This window comes from Amblyomma americanum, chromosome 6 (assembly GCF_052857255.1).
Source record: "Amblyomma americanum isolate KBUSLIRL-KWMA chromosome 6, ASM5285725v1, whole genome shotgun sequence".
NCBI classification, from domain to species: Eukaryota; Metazoa; Arthropoda; class Arachnida; order Ixodida; family Ixodidae; genus Amblyomma; species Amblyomma americanum.
Genome location: NC_135502.1, coordinates 20622511 through 20643653, shown reverse-complemented (window position 1 = coordinate 20643653; position 21143 = coordinate 20622511). Strand labels below are relative to the sequence as shown.

Here is a 21143-nt window from a genome sequence, read left to right as displayed (position 1 = left end):
CAGCAGCAGCGTCCTGTCCATATCGCGAGCACATTCTAATTTTCACATTCTAATTCTTAAGCCTCAAAGGGATTTATTTTTCTCCACACCATGTGGCAAAATGTGACAGCTCAGCAGAAAAGCCCAACAGCGGCCTGGACTTGCCATCCTGTGCGGGCTGCTGCTGCTGCTGCGCAAACAGGACAAGGAACCAATAACGAGTAGACACACACAGCGCTAACTTCCAACAACTTCATTAGAAAAAAACACACAATTTATACCTGCAATTATTGCCGTGCCATCACAATGCATGTGCAAAACTCAGTGCCAACGTAGGTAGGCACTTCTTACCTACGTTCGGTCAAGCGTCGTGGTGCTACTTCCTCTACCCTCGTTAACCCGTAGACTTGATGTTGATGATTATGAATTTTATTAGCGCTAGGGCAGCTTGGCCAAAAAGCGAAGTGGCACAAAGTGGGGCCAAACGCCCATTTTTCGAGCATTTCATCCCACAGAAGCCGTATACCTGGCAAGCCAAGGGAAAGACTGTACTTACTGGAAACCGTTAGGTACCCGGCAGCAATGGGTGCAGCTAGGCTTCCCCTTGGTACGGTGCTCTACCGGTAAAAAGGTGAACGCCTGGACAATTCACCCTGGTGGACAGGGTGGAAGGTCTTGGTGAGAGACAGACTCCGATTTCTGGTGATCTCAACAAAAGAAATTCAGCAAGTCAAGCCGATGCAGCGGCGCAGCGCTAGCTCTTCCTTCGCCCCAGCAGAAAACTTCTGTATGAATCATCTGGAGGACAATCGGTTCAGCATCGACAGCAATGGTCTGCGCCGAATGTTGGGCATCACTCACCCTGAAAACCTCTGCATCCATATCTGCCTGTAAATCTTCTTCACTTAGTTCTAAATATAATTTCAAACAACAACCGGCGCCACTGGGGATAGAAATCCGCTCTTTCCGCGTACAAGACAGATGCTCAAGCCATAGGATTTCTAAATATTAAGAAACATCTATGGCTCAAGCCCACCTTATAGTGTTCTGGCCTATTTTTATTTTTGAATACTGCGCTTGACCTTTCCTAGCGATTTCTGTTCAGGCTAGACGAATGCTTCATTGATCTAAAAATACGCGTTTAAGAAAAATTGTTCAATCCTGAAATGTAAAATGTTCATATACACTCTTAAAACAAAATCCATAAGTTCTGAGGAGGCTATACTTCTGTTGTAACCAGTCCTCTAATCGCTTCTTACTTGTTATCGAGCATATTCTGGCTGTTCAGAAGCCCTAGTGCTTCCCGGATTCTTGCGGTGGCATTGTGCACTGAGGGTTGGAGGGTCTTAAACTGGATAAGAATATGTTCTATCGTTTCTCTGTCTTGCAGCAACAGCAAACGTCATTCGTGGTGCGAGCAATCGCGAAGCTTTCCAAAGCAGCAGGTGGGAATAGGAGGCTTACCTTTTTCACACAGGCTGGCATGTGGCCGCGGCCACAGGGGAACGGGAGCGCCAGGCCCCCGAAAAAAAAAATGCTAGCACTCTCCGTGCGTGCGCTAACCAAGAGAAAAAAAAACGTGTAAAATTGACCATGAGAAATGATATTTGTCACTTGTGGTGGGGGTGTTGTTTACCGCGTACCGTTGGCTGTGGCCATGAGTATATGAGCAGATAGGCAGATTCGTGAACAGCAGGTTAAAGGAATGTGAGTACAATATTAATGAGAGCAAACAGGGCCGCCTAAGCCTGCACTGCCTTCAATACGGTACCCAATCTAGGCCCGCCGCTGCGGTGGCTCAGTACTTAGGCGCTCGGCTGCTGACACGAAAGACGCGGGTTCAACCTCGGCCGCGGCGGTCGAATTTCGATATAGGCGAAATTCTAGAGGCCCGTGTGTGTGCGATGTTAGTACACGTTAAAGAAACCCAGGTGGTCGAAATTTCCAGAGCCCTTCACTACGGCGTCCCTCATAGCCTGAGTCGCTTTGGGACGGTAAACCCACCATAAACCAATCTAGGCAACAGTGCAATCCAAAACCTTGCGTTTTCTTGTTTGAATGGTGTCAAATTATCAACCGCCACAAAGACGAGCAGGTTAGGAAGATTATCGAGGCTATGAATATTCAATATTGCACATGAGCGTGGCATCACTTTCCAGATTGATGGCAACCAACGAAAGGCTGAGTTGTAACCGCGTGTCAGTTGGCCTGATTGCTCCTTTCAATTTCACGCTGGCGGTTCCTGTGTGTATTTATATATTTATACGTGGCAACGGCAAGAAATAAGCAGTTGATCAATATCTATGGGCTCCGTGCGTTGCAGTTTGGCGTGCGCGAGTGGCGCCACCTGGTTAACAGCGGTGGCGAAAGGCGGACGCAGCCAAAGCAGATCTCTGGTTCAGTTTGCAGTGAGCGAGGCGAGCGGTGAGGTGTTTCGTCCGAAGGCGAGAACAAATTTGGATAATTATGGGTGCTCTACTTACTGCTGTGTTTACTCAATGTCATAACAGCTATAAAAACACTGCAGTCAAAGTACCGAATATATTTAAACGCTTTTCCTGGACATCGTGCATGCTCGCTCATGCACAGAGGGTATGCTGGAAATGAGTGCACTGTGGAATTAAATTCATGGGAGTGAACTGGGAAACGGTTTACATTGACTGGGGTGTTTCGAACGTGACATCATTGGTAGGAGCTGGTTTATGTCTTTATGTAGAGTGAAGGAATGCGTTCAGTCAGTCACAGGAAATGGCTTACGGTGAAGTTCTTGGAGCTAACATCTGAAGTTTAAGTCTTCGATTGTTATGCTCATCTGTGGTTCAGCGTGTCAATTTTGTTTCTAGTTTTTTTTTTCGAGCGTGTGTGTATGCAGTGGGAGCGACGTCGTACTTTTGAGGGTGCTTATGTCGTTTTTCACATTGTTTCACCTAAGCTTTTGTGTATTTATTTGCATCATTTTATTTCCTTCAGTGGTTTAAAATTTTGTATCTTTATTTGTTGCATTTATGAGATCTCAAATCCTGTTCTAGACGAATAAAAAGAAAAATAGAGAGTGGTTCAAATTTCTCTATATATTTCTTGGATTTCACAACATCACTAAACCCTTAATTTCGGGAATTAATCTTTTGATTTTAATTAGGTTTATCGTCCCAATGCAACGAAGACTATAAGGGGCGCCATAGTAGGAGGTTCTAGATAATTGCAACTACTTGGAGTTCTTTAACGTGCACTGACATCGCGCAGTACGCGGGCCTCTAGAATTTTGCCTTCACCGAAATGCGACCGCCGCAACCAGGATCGAACACGAGTCATTTGGGTCAGCAGCTGAGCACCATAACCGCCGAGCCACCGCGGCGGCCTTTCTATAGTTAAGTATTTACCAAAAGAGAAATACGACCAAAACAATTCATGTAATTGGTGCCTTCATGAAATTCCTGAAATGAAACTGCTCTAACTGTGGAAGATACTTACCAAGAAACCCATCGCCTTTTTGTATGCTTAGAGCTATGCTCCTCTGAGGGAATATATAAAGTAAAGCAGGGTCAATCGTGCAGGATGTAGAGCACTATCATCTCATATTTATGTGTAGTAAGTTTGCGTTTTTCGCATTTCTAGCCGACCATTCACATAGTCGATGTCACAGTGGATGTAAATTACATAGCTGATTTCATTATTTGGGTCAGAGCCTTGTTTCTCAAACTGTAAAGGTACTTAATTAATCTCAATAAGCTCAACTGCGCTGCCAGATATTGCAGTGCCGTCGGGGCTGCAACACAATCATGGTTGCTCGGAATCGGTGATCAGCCCAAAAACGAAATGCAGCAGTAGTGGCGTCAAGGCTTTCAATGCGTTGAAATCCGCAAAGAAGATGGCGTTGACTTAGAATGGCATCGCGGTCAGTGCGCGTCTGCTATGCGGCCGGGCTGGCGCTAACGCATTGGGCATGGAGGAAGGCGCAGGGCCACCACGGCCAGTCTCGAGGTGGGCGCGCGCTCTCTCCCTTCGAGAGACCGGCCGTGACTGAGCGTCCGGTTAACGCGGCGAGTGCCACGAGGCGGCGCTGGCGATGTGGTCGCTGCTAGCGCCACCATACCAGCGCACGGAGCCCATAAACGTTGTAGTTGATAGCGCTCGGGTCGTCCGGTGTTCCTTCTGTGTCCCGTATTTTTACGCGCTGTTTTACCATCGACTACTTTATAGTTTAAAAATCAAATGTTGAGTATTAAGCTGTGCGCATAAATAAATGTGATTATTGTTTTTTTGTTACACAAGAAAAGGACACGTAAAACTGCGTTCGAAACAAAATCCTGCACATTGTCAATGTAAGCCGCTGTAAGTCAAGCACAGCCAGCGTCGAGCCAGGATTTAGCCAGGTGTCGGTGTGTAGTACGCCCACAGAGCGAAACCGCAGAACTGCAACTTCTGCGACCATGACTACGTTGGATATTCGGTTGAAGAAAGTGAACAAAGTGTATCACGAAGGTGTAAGTGAGCACAGAATTTTCTCAACTGTTTGCTGCAGGATCTCGGCCTCGCCCTTCTGCCTCTTGAACCCCTACTTAGTTATCGCGCAGTTGTGATCGTCCGCCGCGTTCTCGAAAAAGTGCTACAGGAACGTCTATCCGTCGTCAAGTGCATGTGCGACGCGATTTTAGGGACACAATTACTGAAAGCGTTCCAAGACGTATTGAGATGTATCTATTATATACGCTAGCTCTCTGCATGGTCTTACGTAGAAGATCATATCGTTCGCGGTTTTCCAGGGAGCTAGCGTATTTTTGAATTTAATGTTAAAAATAGGTCCTGTGCTTTATTGGTCGAGCCTCAGAGTTAGGAAATTCAGGTTTCATTTCCAGCTTTATGACTGCTCTGCATTTGATATATTTTTATTCTGCATTCTAGAGTTGTTTATGGCCCGGCTTCCGAAAGAAAAGAGAGTCCAGGCAACGGGAACATGATTGGTGTCGGGGATTTCCTCCCGCGTGCACCAGTTGTTAAGAAACCACTTCTGTGTGCATGCCCCGTCAGTGTGCAACAAGTGCGTTAAAACGGAGTGGAAACGCAGTGGCACTGGCATTGTTTTTTATTGTTGCGGAGGACTTAACTCTTGTTGCGTAAATGCCTGGATGCCAACACAACGACCGCAAGTGCCAGCGGGTGGGCAATATGTGATCGTCATGCTGTTAATATGTGTAACCTGTATATGCGGTATATGAACAAAGGATCATGAAAACATGGCACTGACAATTACCTATTCTATTCTACTTATGTAGGTATTTAAAGAACAGATAAGAGAAAAGTCTAGCCAAGACATATAGTAAAAAGTGTGTCTAGAAGTTTAACTGATTATTCTTCGAGTTATTATGCTTTTAAAATCTTGTCCGCATCAGTTCTACAAAGCTGTTTGTATGACATGCGACATTTTAGATTGTTAATACCTTATCTGTCATGTTTTTGATGATTTTTTTTGGCTAGTGAATTAACTTTCAATTTCACGCACAAGCCTGAAAACAGTCTTGTGAATCTGTCGATCATCAGGATAGCAGTTACTGTGGTTCAGTAAAGTGGCAGTGGAAAGCCTTCTCAGTTCAAGCGCCAAGTGATCTGTTGACCTTTTATTCTTACTAATTTCATGTGTAATTAGAACACAATGTGATCTTTAGTGGGCTGCTCCCTGTGTTGCCTTCTGCTTTTGTTCATGTTTTGTATGTGTTCGAACTCACGCAAACAATGTGTCTGTGAGTCTTGTCGTCATGCTTCATGCCTGTATTGTGATAAAGTTGACACTTGCCTTTACTCCAGGAGATTGTGGCTGGTGTGGTGGTGGTAGAGAGCAAAACTGAGATCAAGCATGAAGGCCTCACGCTGTGGCTGGAAGGCAGTGCCAGCATGCAGCTCAGTGCCAAGAACGTAGGCATCTTCGAGGCCTTCTACTCATCTGCCAAGCCTGTGCAACTCATTGGCTACTCACTTGAGATTGCCAAGGCCGGCCGCCTGCCTGCTGGCCGCACGGAGCTGCCCTTTGAGCTTCCCTTGAAACCTCGGCCTGGCCGGACTCTGTACGAGACCTACCACGGGGTCTTCATCAACATCCAGGTTCCCTGTTGCTATCATTGTGCCTCTTGTGCCCATTTTCTAAGTTGAATTTCTCAAGGGACTCATCTCTCAAAGCGGCCGCTAGTTGGCAGAAGTGGATGTAGTACTCAGCTACTGCTAAACTAGCTAGCAAGGTAGCAAGACATACATCACTATCAAAATCCTTTCAATTGAGCAGCTGTAGTCCTTGCTCTATGTCCTCTAACACTGCAGATGGGTCTGCGATTTCGTCTCTCTGTATATCGTAATGAGCCCCTGATTTCCTTACTCTTATGTGCTTAAAAGTCTCAAATGCGTGCCTGTTCTGAAACAAATCACCTGTTGTAAGTGCAACTTGGATGTTGCTGGAGCTACATATTGGTTGCACTGAAAAGTAGCTACCAAAAATGCTTCATTGTTTTTGCTAATGACCAAAAATATATTGAGATGTATTTTAGCAGGACGATGATGATGGTGATAGTTTAAAACATATGGTTTTGTTTTTTACTGCAATATGTTTTTTCCTGAAGAAACAGCTTATGCAACAGCAGCAAAATTGGAGCTTTCTATATCCATGATTGCAGATACTGCAACTAGTGCAACTATACCACTGCACTTTTGGATTAGCCTGTGGACTTACTAATGTACCAGCATATTCTTCTATGCCAACATGTAGTTGAGTCAGGAGCATCTCCTCCTGATATGCTTGGTCAAAGTGTGTTTGATTTCGAGTTCGAATGAAGGAGTTAAGCAGTTATTATTCATTTTATTTATTCATACTGTCAGCCGTGATCAAGGGCTCTTGCAGCAGTGGATATTCAAACATGGCATGAAAAGCAACAAGAAAGTATAGCGAACATTGAAACCATAATAAGCTCTTACACGTCTCCAAAAAAACTTTTAATTTGAAATGCATGTTTCAAAGCTGGCTCGGCTCCTTCTTCAGGGGTGACTGGAGGCTGTGGCTAGCGCTTTAATTAAAGACGTGTCAGAGCTTGTTATGTTATCAAACCCAACCAGACAGGCAATTCTGTTGAAATGCTTAGTTTTCACAGTGAAACCACCACTAAATTCCATGCAAACAGTGTTCTCCACTTAAACAGAATTAAACACTGAGATGGAAATCATGTGGGAGACAAACACTGTGCAGCTTTTCGACAAATTTGCCAAGTGATCAACATGTCACAACAGAGTTTGGTAGCATGTTCCATTCCAAGTGGTTCTCGGGAAACTAGATTTAATGCAGTCATTTTGAGCAGTCACACATACTGAGCTGCGGTTAAAAGTGTGAAGGGAGAAGCCTAGGGGTGATATTGTAATTTTTTCCGTTTTACAACGCACGAGCAGTAAATGTTTTGTATGCATTCATTATCAGGCGATTAATAATTCATTGCTGCTGTGTACATATGTTACCAAGTTCACTTGCCTTCCATTTGAGTTGTATGCCTACTTGAAGCCTTTCCCTTGCAGTACCTGTTACGGTGTGAGATGAAACGGTCGCTGCTCAGCAAGGACGTCCAGAAGACACTTGAATTCATCGTCGAGCTGCAGGTTGGCATCCTTGCTCTTACTCCCAGCCTTTCCTGTTTAATTTTTTGTATGTTTCTAGGAAAAGGTTGCTACTGTTAAAAAAATAAATATGATAAATCAAAGAAGCTATACTATAAAGTACTAAGCTAGTGGATCTTGCCTTTTTTCTGTAATTGTGCGAAAGCAAATAATTTCATGGCACTGTTCGACCTGATAGTGCTTACTGCACCATGATGCTTCTTGTGGTCTTTGCTTTCTCTGTGGCTTTGAACTGTGTATGTTATCATATTATGTTGTGTTATATTCTACTGTAATGTATTTTGGTTCTATGCAGGAGGGTGCCGAGAAAGCTACACCAGTGCCAGTTAACATCAATATCACACCAGAGTCATTGCAGAATGTCCGAGATGTAAGTGTTGAAACTGTTTTGCCCCACTGACTGGCAAAGAATGCTGTTAACTTGTGAACGCAGAGTCGCAAACCAATGCCGGACAAAGCTTGACTTGAAAATGCCCTTTAGTGGCATTAGTCATGTCAGCATGTGCATATTTTATGCTCTTTTTTGTTCTTTTGTGTTCTTTTATGTTCTTTTGTGTTCTTCTGGCTTCTGAACCTACACATTGTGGTATATACTGTGCCCCTGTTCCGGCTTTAGGCATCTTCTTAATATTAAGCTGCAGATTTTCTTAAATAATCATCATTTTGTCACAGCCACCGCGGTGGCTCAGTGGTTATGGGGCTCGGCTGCCGACCCGAAAGACGCGGGTTTGATCCTGGCCGCGGCGGTCACACCGAAAGCGAAATGCTAGAGGCCCGTGTTCTATGCGATGTCAGTGCACGGTAAAGAACCCCAGGTGGTCAAAGTATCCGGAGCCTTTCACTATGGTGTCCCTCATAGCCTGAGTCACGTTGGGACGTTAAACCCCCATAAAACCAAATCATTTTTCCACCTTGAAAATTACACTAGGAGCAATTATGAGTGCTAAATGCAAGCTTCGAGTTGAAGGAAAGCTGCTTTGAATGTGTACTACTTCACGTAATAATTAGCAATTTTGGCCGCCTCTCATGCATAGTTTGAAATTGTTTAAACGAGAATTTGTGGTCCAGGGAAGATTAATGAGCCCAAGTTAATAACTGTATTTTGCTGCCGTTCTTTTTGCTTTGGTCCTCATCAAAAATTTCAAAGGATCAGGTGGTGATAAGCATTGTTGAATGCAACTGTGCAGCATTCCCGAGTTCCTCGTTTCCAGATCAAGGGACGCATTGACAGTACCTGCTGCTGCATCACGAAGCCCTTCACTGGAGTGGTGAGAGCCATCTTTCTTCACATCTTTTTATCATCAGCAGACGCAACTGAGTTGACCCTTATTCATTACAATAATGCGCCCTCTAGAACTCTGTTCACTCTTCCTACTAGCAGTACAGAAAATGCTAACAATAATGTGATCCGCAAAAAATTTTAATTGGTTGGAGGCGAAAGAATACGTCATAGATCAAAACTTTAATTTGATACAGCAGGAAACAAAAGTAGCTAAGCAGCTGTGTGTTTAGTATTTCGAGGTTTTTCTGAGCCTTGTTGCCTGAATAACAGTTCCATAATCAGTGAAGCGGGCAATGTCTTCTTTGCATTTTCTGTGTATTTTGCAACTTGTTTTAGAGTGCAGCTCTTAGATGCCTGTTCCTATGTTCCTTGTCGTAGCTGTAGTCATCGGCGTAATCGGCGTAACACGCCACCTGACAGGTGGCTTGCGTAGGCGTGTGACAGGTGGCATGTTGGCAAGTAGTAACAGAGCAGGATACCACCTGCCGCAGCGAGAGCGGAGGAATGGACAGCCAGAAGGTGACTGCCACGGGAATATTCTGGAAGGTGGCTAGCAGCTTAGCACGCCACCTACCATCGGTGACAGGTGGCATGTAAAGAGCTCTGCTAAAATTTAACATTGCCAGCTATCGTAATCGTCTGTTCATTTTTTTTTTCATGCTGCTGAAGTTTTGTACAGTTATGAGTTACGAGGCATCACTTAGTACACTGGTTCCTTGTTGATGTGAGCGCACAAGTAGAGAATACCATTTCTTCATAGAGAATAGCTTTTTATTTTCACCTGATTCTTCATGTTCACTATACATGCATTTCTTACCACCAGTTGTCAGTGGAGAGCTGCGATTCAGCCATCCGGTCCATTGAGCTCCAGCTGGTGCGGGTGGAGACGTGTGGCTGTGCTGAGGGCTATGCCCGTGATGGTACGTATCTCGAGTTTGATGGCAGTGCTTTGGAGGCTGTACGTAATTTTAGTCCTTCTGATGCATTACTGACATGAAAATAATGGTTTTTCAGTACTACGATATTTCAAAATAACGAATCAAATTCGGCGGTCCCGTGAAGTTCGTTGTAACGAGATTCTACTGTACATTTTATTCCGTTCATAGTAAAGAAACTAGTTGTGAGACAGTGCTCATGTGTGTGCTCTTCCTTGCGTCATTGTCTTTTTGTGCTGAGTTCTAACTGTGAAGCCACTCCAACTCCCCCAGTTCAGCATCCTATTGCAGTATTTCATGATAGGCAGCGGCTAGTTCCAAAGAACTGTCTGCTGTGGCTTCGATGTGAAGCAGGCTAGGCCTAGCAACGCCTGGCGAGTGGTGTACTTCCAGCACGTCAATGGGAAGCATGTCACTGCAATAAGCATGACACTAGTGTGGGTGAAATGTATTGTTGCTTCTAGGTTACAGATTAGCTTGTCTACTGTGATTTTCATGCATCGAATTATCAACTGTAGTACTATGAAATGGTTTCAACCTACCTTTACTTAAGAAAGATGCATAGCAACATATAAAGTGTGCAGCTCATTATTAGCAACAAAATAAGTGCCAAAACTGACTGATAACAGTGGCCAGTTAGATGATTGAATATACCTACGTAGCACTTAATTCGAGATATTTGTTTTTACTTGCCGATAACAAAGAAAAATTTTTATCTGGTAGAAGCCAAACTTATTCTCTAGTGCACGCGATGGTACCTAGTATATATTACTATTGACAGTAACTAGTAATTGTTTTATAAATATATGAAGAGTCAGAATTTTTAACGACTGTTGATATTGTTCCACACTGCAGTCACTGGGATGTTGAGCTTGTGCATAATCATAATTAGCATATGCTAATTGTTAGTACTAGTAGTCTTTGATATGCGTCCTGGCACTCATTATGTCTCTGTAGAAACGTGTCATTGCTCCCAATAAAACACTTTATCACAGGGCAACCAGGTTGTAGCAGTGGGAAAGCATTGCTTTACAGAAGGGCACACTTGCCATGATTTGCGCATGCAGCCACAGAGATCCAGAATATCCAGATTGGGGAGGGTGACGTGTGCCGGGGCATCGACATCCCAATCTACATGGTCTTTCCAAGGCTGTTCACCTGCCCCACGCTCATCACCAACAATTTCAAAATCGGTGAGTACATTGTTGCCTGCCAGTGTCCCTGTGTTCCTGTCTCAAGAGCACATTCAGCATTTATTAAACCACTGAATATAATGGGCCAGTTACACGTAAAACCATACAGTAAGTTTTTGTGTTTGCTATAGTATTGTGTAGATTGTAGATTTATTATGTAGATTGTGCCATTCAGAGAGGAAACTCCCATCTTGCAGTAGCCAGTGCCCAAGTAAGCAAACTTTAGCATTGCATACTGTTCACACATTTTCCCAATTTTAATGAAGCAAAGCATTGATGGAAAAAGCGACGGAATTCATTGCTTGCTGAAGCTGATACTGTCGTTTGTCATCTGTTTGTATGATGCAGGTCTGTGGGGATAAGAATAACAGTTGAAACGAGAAACGAAGTATAGAAGTCATAATTTGGGCATTTTTTATTAGGGCAGTGCTTGAAGGAAAAGTTGTCCTGATCTGCATAGTGCAACTTGAGAGTCTGCTTCTATCTGTGCTTGTTTGTCCACCTGTTGTACTCATGTGCCAATACAAAATAAACCGATTGCCATGTTTTCATTCCTGTGCTTGTTTTTCTTTTTTTTTCACCTTTACAGAGTTCGAAGTCAACATTGTGGTGGTGTTTGAAGATGACCACCTGATGACAGAAAATTACCCAATAAAGCTCACAAGGTTTTAAGATGAAAAAGCATGTTTGTAATAGCAGATGATGGATTGGGTCTTGACTGATTCTACTAGAAGATTCTATCAGACACCAGAGTGACTGCCAGCTGATTTTCAAGGGACCGTAATTTTTTTTGACACGATGGAAAGCTTGGTGTCCAATTGCCTGGTTCCTTAACAGTTGAAATAGAACTGCAGTAACAAATTTATAAGACTAATTCTTTAATCAATAAAAACATTTGTACGTGTCTTGATGGTGGAAACAACAATCGGCAAACAAAGTGGTGATGGCATGCCAATAAAAGTGTCAAACTGGAAACAAATCCAGTCCTAGCCAAAAGATTGTAATTTCTTGCTCAAAACAATGCAGTTCTGATCTTGGCACATACCACAAGGACTTGTAGGTCTGCCTCAAGAAAAAGTCATTTCTACAGAGAAATAACCTTTTCTTGGCAAACAGGCCAATTCAGGTACTAATTTTATGCTACCCAGCATATTTGTGGTGGACAAACTGGTGCAGCGCCAGTTTTCTCCCTAAGTACTGATCTTACCTGCGCCTTCTTCACAACTATCCTTCACTTCTAATAATTCCTAGCATGCTAGAAGGTTTTTTTCAAGACTTTAGAAGAAGGTTTCAAGGCAATAATGTTGTGATTTGTTTTCTCACATTTTTATTTTGGCACATTGCCAACATCCAGATACAAAACACAGAAACGGGTGCAAGCACAGTCTCCGCTAGAGCAACACAAATCACATGCTTTTGTGATTTTCAATGAGGTAGCATTTAGGTTTCTTGCAAAAACCTTATGGTTTCTCAGTAACGAAACTCTCTGATTGGTCGAGAGTGTCGTGACATAGTCATCAGTACCACAAATTTGAAAATTTGGACTAGAATGTTTGAGTGCCTTCCACTGAATTATTATATGGGATTATGCTAACCAGACACACTCTTCCTTTTTAACCCGCTTTAATCCACCGACTAACTTTCCACTTAATCCATCCACTAATCCACCTTAATCCATTTTCTGGGGTGGGCTTACTTCCAAAATTTGGGAGGTCCTTTGGAATATTTGGGAGTGTGCCAACTTCTTGTGCAATCTCTTTTTTTTTAAGAATTTGGTTAGGAAGGCCATTTTCCTTCTTTTCCCTCTTCCTTTTTTTTGCTCATTCTCTTTTTCTTCCTTTTCTTCTTTGCATCCGGGCAGCCTTGCTTGAGATTAAACGATTAACTTAGTGTTATGTACACTCAGAATTAGGCCGCATTTTTTTATTGATAGCCGCATGCTAAGACTGCAATGAAAATCAGTTTTCTTTTTATTTTAGTATTTATTATTATTGTACATGGTTAAATGTGCCCAAGTACTAAAATTCTCAAGGTATTTCTCTGTCCTTGCTAGACTCTAGGCATATCTGAATGCCATGCATTGTGCACTTTGCAGTCCTAACAGTATCTTTTCAGCATTATAGAGAAGGCTGGTCTCAGCCTGTTCGTAGTGGAAGATGAAAATTCCGGTTGCTATAAATTCTTCGGAAACGAGATTTGCAACTGATTTGAATTAAGCATGTCTGAAGTGCACAACAGTCTTCTATTTGGCATTGATATCTTTTGGGCTCACTTGATGAGACACGACTGCGTGATCACTTGAGGAAATATTTGACTGCTAGCTTCCAGACAATGCAATAGTGGTGCGTGTTGCATTGGTGGAGACTTATGCCCTGTCACTCAAGGCGCACCAAACTGGCTAAGTGTGTAGATGGCATCAAGGAACTGTGCACTGTTACCACAGCATGATGTGATGTTCCAGTAGCTGTCCAAAGCACCATCGACTGTGGTATTTCTGTGCTGATAGCTGGTGCAGGCCGGCTTTCCTTGGTGCAGATATGCAGAAGTCGCCCTTGTTTTCGATGCCTCCTCAGTGGGTGACCTGTTGCAGTTGCAGAGGTTGCTGAACAAGTACCTGCAACCAAGTTATAGATAGCAGTCAACACAGGACAAGTAGCATAAGGCAGGAAAAAAGTTTGGGGAGGGTCAGCAGGCCGAAGGTTAAAAAGAAGTACCTTCACAGCCCTATATCATCACCTCTACTATGGAAACAAACTTGCTGTATCATGGTACCTTAAAAGCGAGCTGCTGCACATCCTACAGGCAGCAGCAAACAGCAATGCAGCCTATACATCTGCCCCTGTATTTTTTTATATTCCCTCGAAACTCTACAGGTGAGTGCAGAGGGGTTCAGCCGGCACCTGCTACATACTATGTACATTTATTTTGACTGAATAGATTATTCCCTCATTGCACAGATCTCAGAGGACTTGTACGGCATCCATGTCCAGTGTCCAGGTGAGATGTGGACATACAAGTGGTCATCGAATCCGTTGAAATAATTTGTTTTATGTATTATGAGGTTTCATGCCCCAATGTGACTGAGGCTAAGAGGGACGCCATAGTGGAGGACTCCGGATGATTTAGACCACCTGGGGTTCTTTAACGTGCTCTGACATAGCACAGTATACTGGTCTCTAGCATTTCGCTTCTATCGAAATTTTCTTTTGTCCCCCAGCACAGCCCCAATTGTCGCCTGACAGGACCCGCGAGTCGAACCTCGCATGTGTCTGTCATCCTTTCCCCTTGCTTTCAATAAAGCTTTTTCTTGCAATGTCTTAACTCTTTGCGCAGCAGGGGGACACATGTGTCCAATTTGCTTCAAGTGCCTGTACACGGAAAACGATATACCTATGTTAACCATATTTTTGCTTGCAGAATACTACCGAATTACCAAGCAAGCCATTCACTGTGCTTTTATATTTCAATAATAGGTCTCCTTGGTGTTCTGTGCATTTTTATAAGTGCGGGTGTACCCCATCCTGGCAAGGAAAAAAATGTTTGGAAAATTGTAGAGCTTTTTTCTCATGACACTGCGCCCAAAAGACTGAGGTAAGGATACATGTGAGGCCTTTTTTACGAAGCTAGGTGCATAGCACGCCTTTTTTTTTTTTTTGCAAAGCCAGTAGCCGAAACGGCTAGAAAGTGATATTCAATTCCTAGAAGCATTCTGAGTGCAATTTTTCCATTTCTATGCATGGTACATGCATGTAGCTTGAGCTTTAGAAAGGGTTAAAGTATTCCCACTACAAGTTGAGTGTTGTCATTTCATGACGCTGTCCTGGCTTTGTCTGTTAATGTGCGTATAAGCTGTTCAGCTGTATGGAACAAAACACTAAATTCATCTGCGTGGCGCTCATTTCCGAGCAACGAGACCGCGTTTCATGGAGGCGAGAACGCAAAAGGCGCCCATGTGCTGTGCGATGTCAGTGCATGTTAAAGATCCCCAGGTGGTCGGAATAATTCCGGAGCCCTCCACTACAGCACCTCTTTCTTCCTTTCTTCTTTCACTCCATCTTTTATCCCTTCCCAATATGTGAGACAGATACTGCGCCATTTCCTTTCCCCAAAAGCCATTATTCATTTCATTTTTACTTCCCCCTATCTTCTCTTCGGCATTTTAGAAGTGTCCGTACCTTTCTTGTTCATCAGCGCCAGCGCCTGAACAGTACTTTCCCAGCCCAAGCCATTTTGCAGGTACTGTTCTTCCTAATCACTGTAATTGCTCGCGTTACTGAAGGGTGAACAGGTCGACTTGCGCACTTTTATGCGAAGCATAATAGGGACACTACTTAGCTCAACCATAGCCCAGCCTGGCGCGGCCGCGACCACCATTGACCTTTAATGACACGCTTGGTGTGACGTCATAGCCTAACTCCTGCTCCTCCCGCTAGGGGCGCTGCAGCCAAGCGCGTGGTCTGACGTCACGACAGCTGAGGAGAGACGGGGCTCAACTCGCGCGGCCGCGACCACCAAGGCTAACTCCCGCTCCTCCCGCTAGGGGCGCTGCAGCCGAGCACGTGGTCTGACGTCACGCCAGCTGAGGAGAGACGGGGCTCAACTCGCGCGGCCGCGACCACCAAGGCTAACTCCCGCTCCTCCCGCTAGGGGGCGATTGTCGTCGCGGCATTGTATATATAAAAGAGCCCCGCTCCTCACGCCGAGGCAGTCATACAGCGAGATGCCGCCTACAGACAGGGAAGCTCGGCGGAATGAAAAGCGTAAGCTTCAGCGAGCCACCGAGACTGATGAAGAACGAGAAGAACGACTCGCCAAGCGTCGTGCCCAGTATGCAGCTCGACGACAACGTTCCTCTACGGAAACAACGGTAAAGGAAGAAGTTATGAGTTTGCCCGACAGTGCTTCTACCAGTTCGGAGCGCCGAAACGCAACCAAACGGCAGATGCGTGCTCAAGAAACTCCCGAACAGCGACAGCAGCGGCTTGAAAAGGAGCGTGCGACCAGAGAGAAGCAAAACGAGAAACGTAGGAAACGGCGTGCCAAAGAAAGATCTCTACTACAGACGCAACAACTTCTCACCGATGCCGATGTTGCACAACGTGAGACAGAATGTCGTGAAGAACATACATTCATACCAGGAATGCCGGAGTGGCCATATATGTGAGGAAACCTCTTCAGGCTACCGTTGTGACACCTCCGGTGCCAATGGAACGAGGAGAAGCATTGTGTATAGAGATTCCAGCCTTGGAGTTAGTTGTGGCCGGGAATGAAGACGCCATTAATATCTTGGTGAATGGACTGCCTGAACGGACTGACAAGAGAATGCTGATTTGCACGGGGGATTTCAACAAAGATCCAAAGAGAGATGCAGCATTCATAGAAGCCCTCGAAGCCAGGTACTCCCTCGACCTGTGTTCACTACAACCGAACTCTACGACCCATTGGGGAAGCAGCTTGGACTTGATCCTGCATAGAAATGTGGGAAGAAAATATGAAATCAGTGATGTACAAACGAAAAGTCCCTACTTTACAGATCATCAGAGCGTATTTATAGGTTTGAAAATAAAGGATGAAACAGAGTAACACATGTGTTGTCATTCTTTAATCTATGCAATACTTAGATATTACCAAGTATATCCAAGCATTACCAAGCATAAACCAAGTGTATCCAAGCATTACCAAGTATAACCAAGTGTCACCAAATCTATTATGCTTCGCATCCTAGCCAGGCCATTTTTTTAAAAACCGCGCGCGATGAGCGATGTGTAACGTCATTGATGTATGAAGCAGAGCGGCTGCAAAATTCTTTTGTGACCTACATTTTTCAAAGTTCAATGCAGAAAGTACGTCGCAATTCAGAACTTGCTAATTACTGCACCGCCTATCCTCTCCTGCCACTTTAACAACATCCGTTACGCTTTCGACGCTTTCGGTATGCTGCGGGAGTGGGATACCAGTGAACTTCCGTTCGGCTTCCCTGCTGCCGTGCTGCATCCGTAGATTGGCGTTGTGTTTGTGTTGTGATGTCACTCGTCGTGGCTGTGCTACTGGTGTCATGAACCTTGCCACATTGCTTCGTTTAGCATTGTCGTGCCACCTTCGCCTTTTGATGGGTTCTGCATGTGAACTCGAATAAGTCACGGTACGCTCTCTGGACGATCACGTGACCACGGCGACGGCTATCACTGGACTGTTTTTGTGTACAAACCATGCGGCGTGAGGAAAGCCCTCATTACTGGAGTCGACAGCTAGTGACCTGCTGATTCATACAGCTTAGGCCGTGCCAGTGACGCTTGAAGCTGAAGTCGCGCAGTGTTTATATATGTGTGCATTTGAAATTTATGATGATGAATAAGCAAGTATAATTACAGTAATGGACACCAGCTTACTAGGTAAGTGTTGGCCAACACTTTCTTTTGATGAGTGTGTTGCACGCACTTGCTATATACGCTTCCTTTATTGCGCCGCGAATGATAAATCAGTTGTGGAAGCAATGCATGTGAAACCACAATGTCCAGCGCAAATTTCAATTCCACAATGTTATCGCTGATGTTGTCCATCGTACTATCGCCGCCCAGTGTGGGTGCGCACTGCGGATTCCTTTAATGCAACTTTCTCAGGCTGTTCTAATTATGTATACCCAAACCTTTTCGTTAGTTAATCAGTAGATTTGTCTCTCGAAGTGCCATGTTCTTTACTGAACGAGGTGATTATTTCCTGTGCATTTCAGCGCCCTGTAGCACGTATCGAAGAGCCGAATAGCTCGCAGTGTAAATTACACCTGTACGGTAGGTCTAGTCGTTAACTGCATCCACTGCGTGACCTGTTGTGTGAGGCATATGGCTGAGCCCTCCAACGCACACTTTAGCGTGTTTTGGGTGCTGTCAAGCCAAAGAGTTTTGTTTGTGCCCTAATCAGGTTTAGCCTTCTCGGAGGCTTTGTTTGTATGTTTGCATGCGTGTGTGTGCGTGCGTGTGTGCGCGTGCGTGTGTGTGCGCGCGTGTTGAATCAAAGGAGGGGAGGGGGAACTATAGAAGCGTTATATGAGCTAACGCTGATTGAGGGAGGTTTTTCTTACAGACGTATGTACATTTGTTTCTTCGCACTTATATCTAAATCCTTGAAGCAGAGAAGTACGCGAAGAAGGCAAAATATAAATATGTTACAGGGCAGTAAAAAGCAGTAATAAAAAAAAGGGCAGAAAGTCCCAAAGGAGTCAGTCATGCCAGAAAAGACGATTATTTGCCTGCCAAATTAATAGAAGAGTTCACACATCACTCATGTATGCTATTACTGCTACTTTGATTATGTGGTCATATCCCAATTCCATGTCATGTTAAGATTGCACTTCATTTACATACTTGCAATTTTGATGTTTACCTCTATCAGTTATAGTGGCGATGAATTTTTATGGCATAAGGGCAGCTTATGCAAAGGGTACCGTGACACAAGATGTTTTGCTTTACACAATGTAGGTCAAATACTTTTTTTCCAAGCATTTCACCCTAGAAAAGCCGAGCACTAGGTCAAGGGAAAGCTTGTGCCTGAAACTGGTGGGCACCCGGCAGCACTGGGGGTCTACTCTCAGTTCTGACATGCACAAAAGGTGCAATCGCAATGAGTCTTAACCTTAACTACGGCTACTCCATCAGAACGAATGATCCAAAATTGTAGTACAACTGCTCCAATTTCAGTAGAGGCTGGCTACTGCTGTGATTGCCTGCAGTTACTTTTGCAGTTAACTTTTTTCACTTCTGTAAGCCTGGGAAGAATTAAGGAGGTTTGCTCTTGTAGCTTAATTTTTGACTGGATGCAGAGCTCATCACTGTGTTCAAAAATAAGGGAATGGTCATCATTTCGAACAAAAACTGCTTTAATTCACTCCTAATTCAGAACCTACTTCACTTTTTGAACTTGAGGCCAACTGGCAAAGATAAAGCAAACAGCTCAGCTCATAATTTACAAATTTTCATGTACAGGCCATGTACAGCTTCAGTGGAAAAAGATTAACAAGTGACTGGTGACCAGCTGGGTGGAAAAAATGAGAATTGAAAGAATTATTTGTAAGCAGTGACTTCCATTGAGCCTTCCACAAGACTAAGGAATGGGAAAGGCATGATATTCATGTTATTGGCGTTTCCGTGAACCGCTGCGCTTTGATTGGAGATTATTTCGCACCAGTCATCAATCACTGGTGCTAATTTTTTTCTGCTGCAGCTGTACATTGGTGTTACACTATGAAGCATCAATGCGTCCACTGCAAACTGAAGTTTGAAAAAACATTTACTTCACGAACTGGCTCCAACCCCTAAAAAGTCTCGGTAGTTGTCGATCTGATGTAGTTAGACACAACTACCGGAGGCTCTAATTGCCTTATGGCATGTTCAAAGCAGCACCAGTTACATCAGCTACAAAGCATCAGAATCAGACAGCACCAATTTAAAGTGTAATTGTTCTGCAATGTTAAGGAATTGCTTCATAGGTTCATTGCTTGCTAAAGAACATGAAATGAAGGTGCAGAATTAAAGCAGGTGCTGATAAGGTGACTGTTAGCAACAATCAGCGTAATCAGCTGAGCTTTGCTCACTGCGGGACAGAGGCCTCTTCCATAGCTCTCCAATCAGCCCTATCCTGCACCACCTGTGGACAGACACCCTGTCCCCTCAGAATTCTTCGTATCATCTACCCATCTGATTCTTACAGTTGGTGAAAAGAATCTTAATGTCCTTCATTTTCTTGAGAGATGCATTGGCAAGTCTTTGCAAACATTTCCTACTGATATTGATTCATCTCACACATTCATAGAATGCGACTGCATTATGCTGTTATTTAATTTCCGTAGAAATGAATTCCATAGTTTGTTTGACTTCGACAACTGTCAAAATGGCCAACCAAAATTCACTTTGTCAATCTACATACAGAGCCAACGTATTTGCGGGGTAACTTTTTCTGCTGCAAGTGCAGAGTGAGGAGGAGAGGGAAGTTGTCGTGATTGCTAGGTGTAAATGCATGTGAGCGTTCATGTAGTAAGGTCACAAACGCTTCTGTAACGTGATCGGTTGTGGTGTCCACTGCCCATCACGTAGTGTGCTGCCTGTAGGTCCTGTAATAACAATGAAGCCATATGGTAACCCCCCCCCCCCCTTCCCCTTATTGTCTACAGGCTGTTTATTGTCACTGTCCTGTAGTAGAAAGAACAGTCACCTTTTCTTGACACCTGTCTTGGTTGCCATGTCTGTGTTGTGTATATTTTACTCGGCTGGATACACAGGAAAGCAAAAAAGGAGGTACGGTCATTGAATGATGCTGTATCAATCATTTGACATCTGACCCACCCATTGTTTCTTTCTTCTCATTGCATGTATACAGTGGTTTTGTACGTAGCCATTCTTTGCTGCTTTTGTTCTTTGCTCACTGCTGTGCGTTTTAGGGGTGAATTGCTTGATGCATGAATAACGGCAGTTTACAGCAAATGTAGAAAAATTGAAAAAAAAAAAACTTACTGGGATTGATATATGAACCATTGGAGTAGCAAAATTGTAAAAGCAATCTGTTGTAGCATTTCCTTTGTATTGCCGGTAATTCAAAATTTTGTGTTTGAAAATTGCATTTTTCTAGGCTTGCAGTGTAAAATGTGAACCTTGTGTGTATGTTGGTACCTGACGCTGTGTATTAATTTTTTTTTTTTTTCAGGTTTTGACTCCATAGACTCACTTTCTAGCCATCATGCCAGCAATGGCCTTAGAGCGGCTAATTCAGACAACTCTCAAATATGCTCAAAGAAGTACAGGTACGCTATGTTGACACAACAGCTTTCTTGTTTTACTAACTTCAGGGCAACATTCAGTGTCAAAGGGCTCGTAAAAGAATTTCGGAGGTACTGCCAAGTACCTGAATAAGGTGCTTTTTGGCATTTTAATGACTGAACAGTTTAAACTGTTGCGTAAGAAAGTTGCTTGGGAACTCGTGGCTTAAGTCTTTGTCTTAAGTAAACAAGTTTGGCTTCAAATACATGCCTGGATGGTAACAAATACTGATTAAGGAAGTTCGTAAGGAGGCAGCGTAGCATGTTATCAAAGCACAAGCTTGCAGTAATTTAAACTTTTGACA

The 21143-nt window shown here is 43.9% G+C and overlaps 2 protein-coding genes across 3 annotated transcripts in view; both read left to right on the top strand.

Annotated features, from left to right (window-relative positions):
* Positions 1–4305: 4305 nt before the first annotated feature.
* Positions 4306–11734, top strand: LOC144136434 (vacuolar protein sorting-associated protein 26C). Its single transcript, XM_077668747.1, has 8 exons — positions 4306–4463; positions 5782–6075; positions 7525–7605; positions 7919–7993; positions 8811–8891; positions 9729–9825; positions 10908–11033; positions 11623–11734. The coding sequence occupies exons 1-8, from the start codon at positions 4410–4412 to the stop codon at positions 11703–11705; spliced, it is 891 nt and encodes a 296-aa protein (XP_077524873.1). The 5' UTR covers positions 4306–4409; the 3' UTR covers positions 11706–11734.
* Positions 11735–16961: 5227 nt separating this feature from the next.
* The window catches only part of TBC1D5 (TBC1 domain family member 5), a 35491-nt gene continuing 31309 nt past the window's right edge, over positions 16962–21143 (top strand). The window contains exons 1-2 of one of the 2 annotated variants that reach the window (XM_077668734.1): positions 16962–17425; positions 20727–20823. In XM_077668734.1, coding sequence (XP_077524860.1) covers positions 17407–17425; positions 20727–20823 — 116 coding nt within the window. In that variant the 5' untranslated portion in view covers positions 16962–17406. The remainder of the gene's footprint in view (positions 17426–20726; positions 20824–21143) is intronic. The other variant, XM_077668733.1, reaches the window with a different exon arrangement.

Bases quoted from the DNA above. Each gene is read 5' to 3' on its own strand.
- LOC144136434 (XM_077668747.1), top strand. From the start codon at position 4,410: ATGACTACGTTGGATATTCGGTTGAAGAAAGTGAACAAAGTGTATCAC. The intron at 8,892-9,728 runs GTGAGAGCCATC...TCTTACCACCAG, and splicing joins CGAAGCCCTTCACTGGAGTG to TTGTCAGTGGAGAGCTGCGA. The intron at 9,826-10,907 runs GTACGTATCTCG...TTGCGCATGCAG, and splicing joins TGAGGGCTATGCCCGTGATG to CCACAGAGATCCAGAATATC.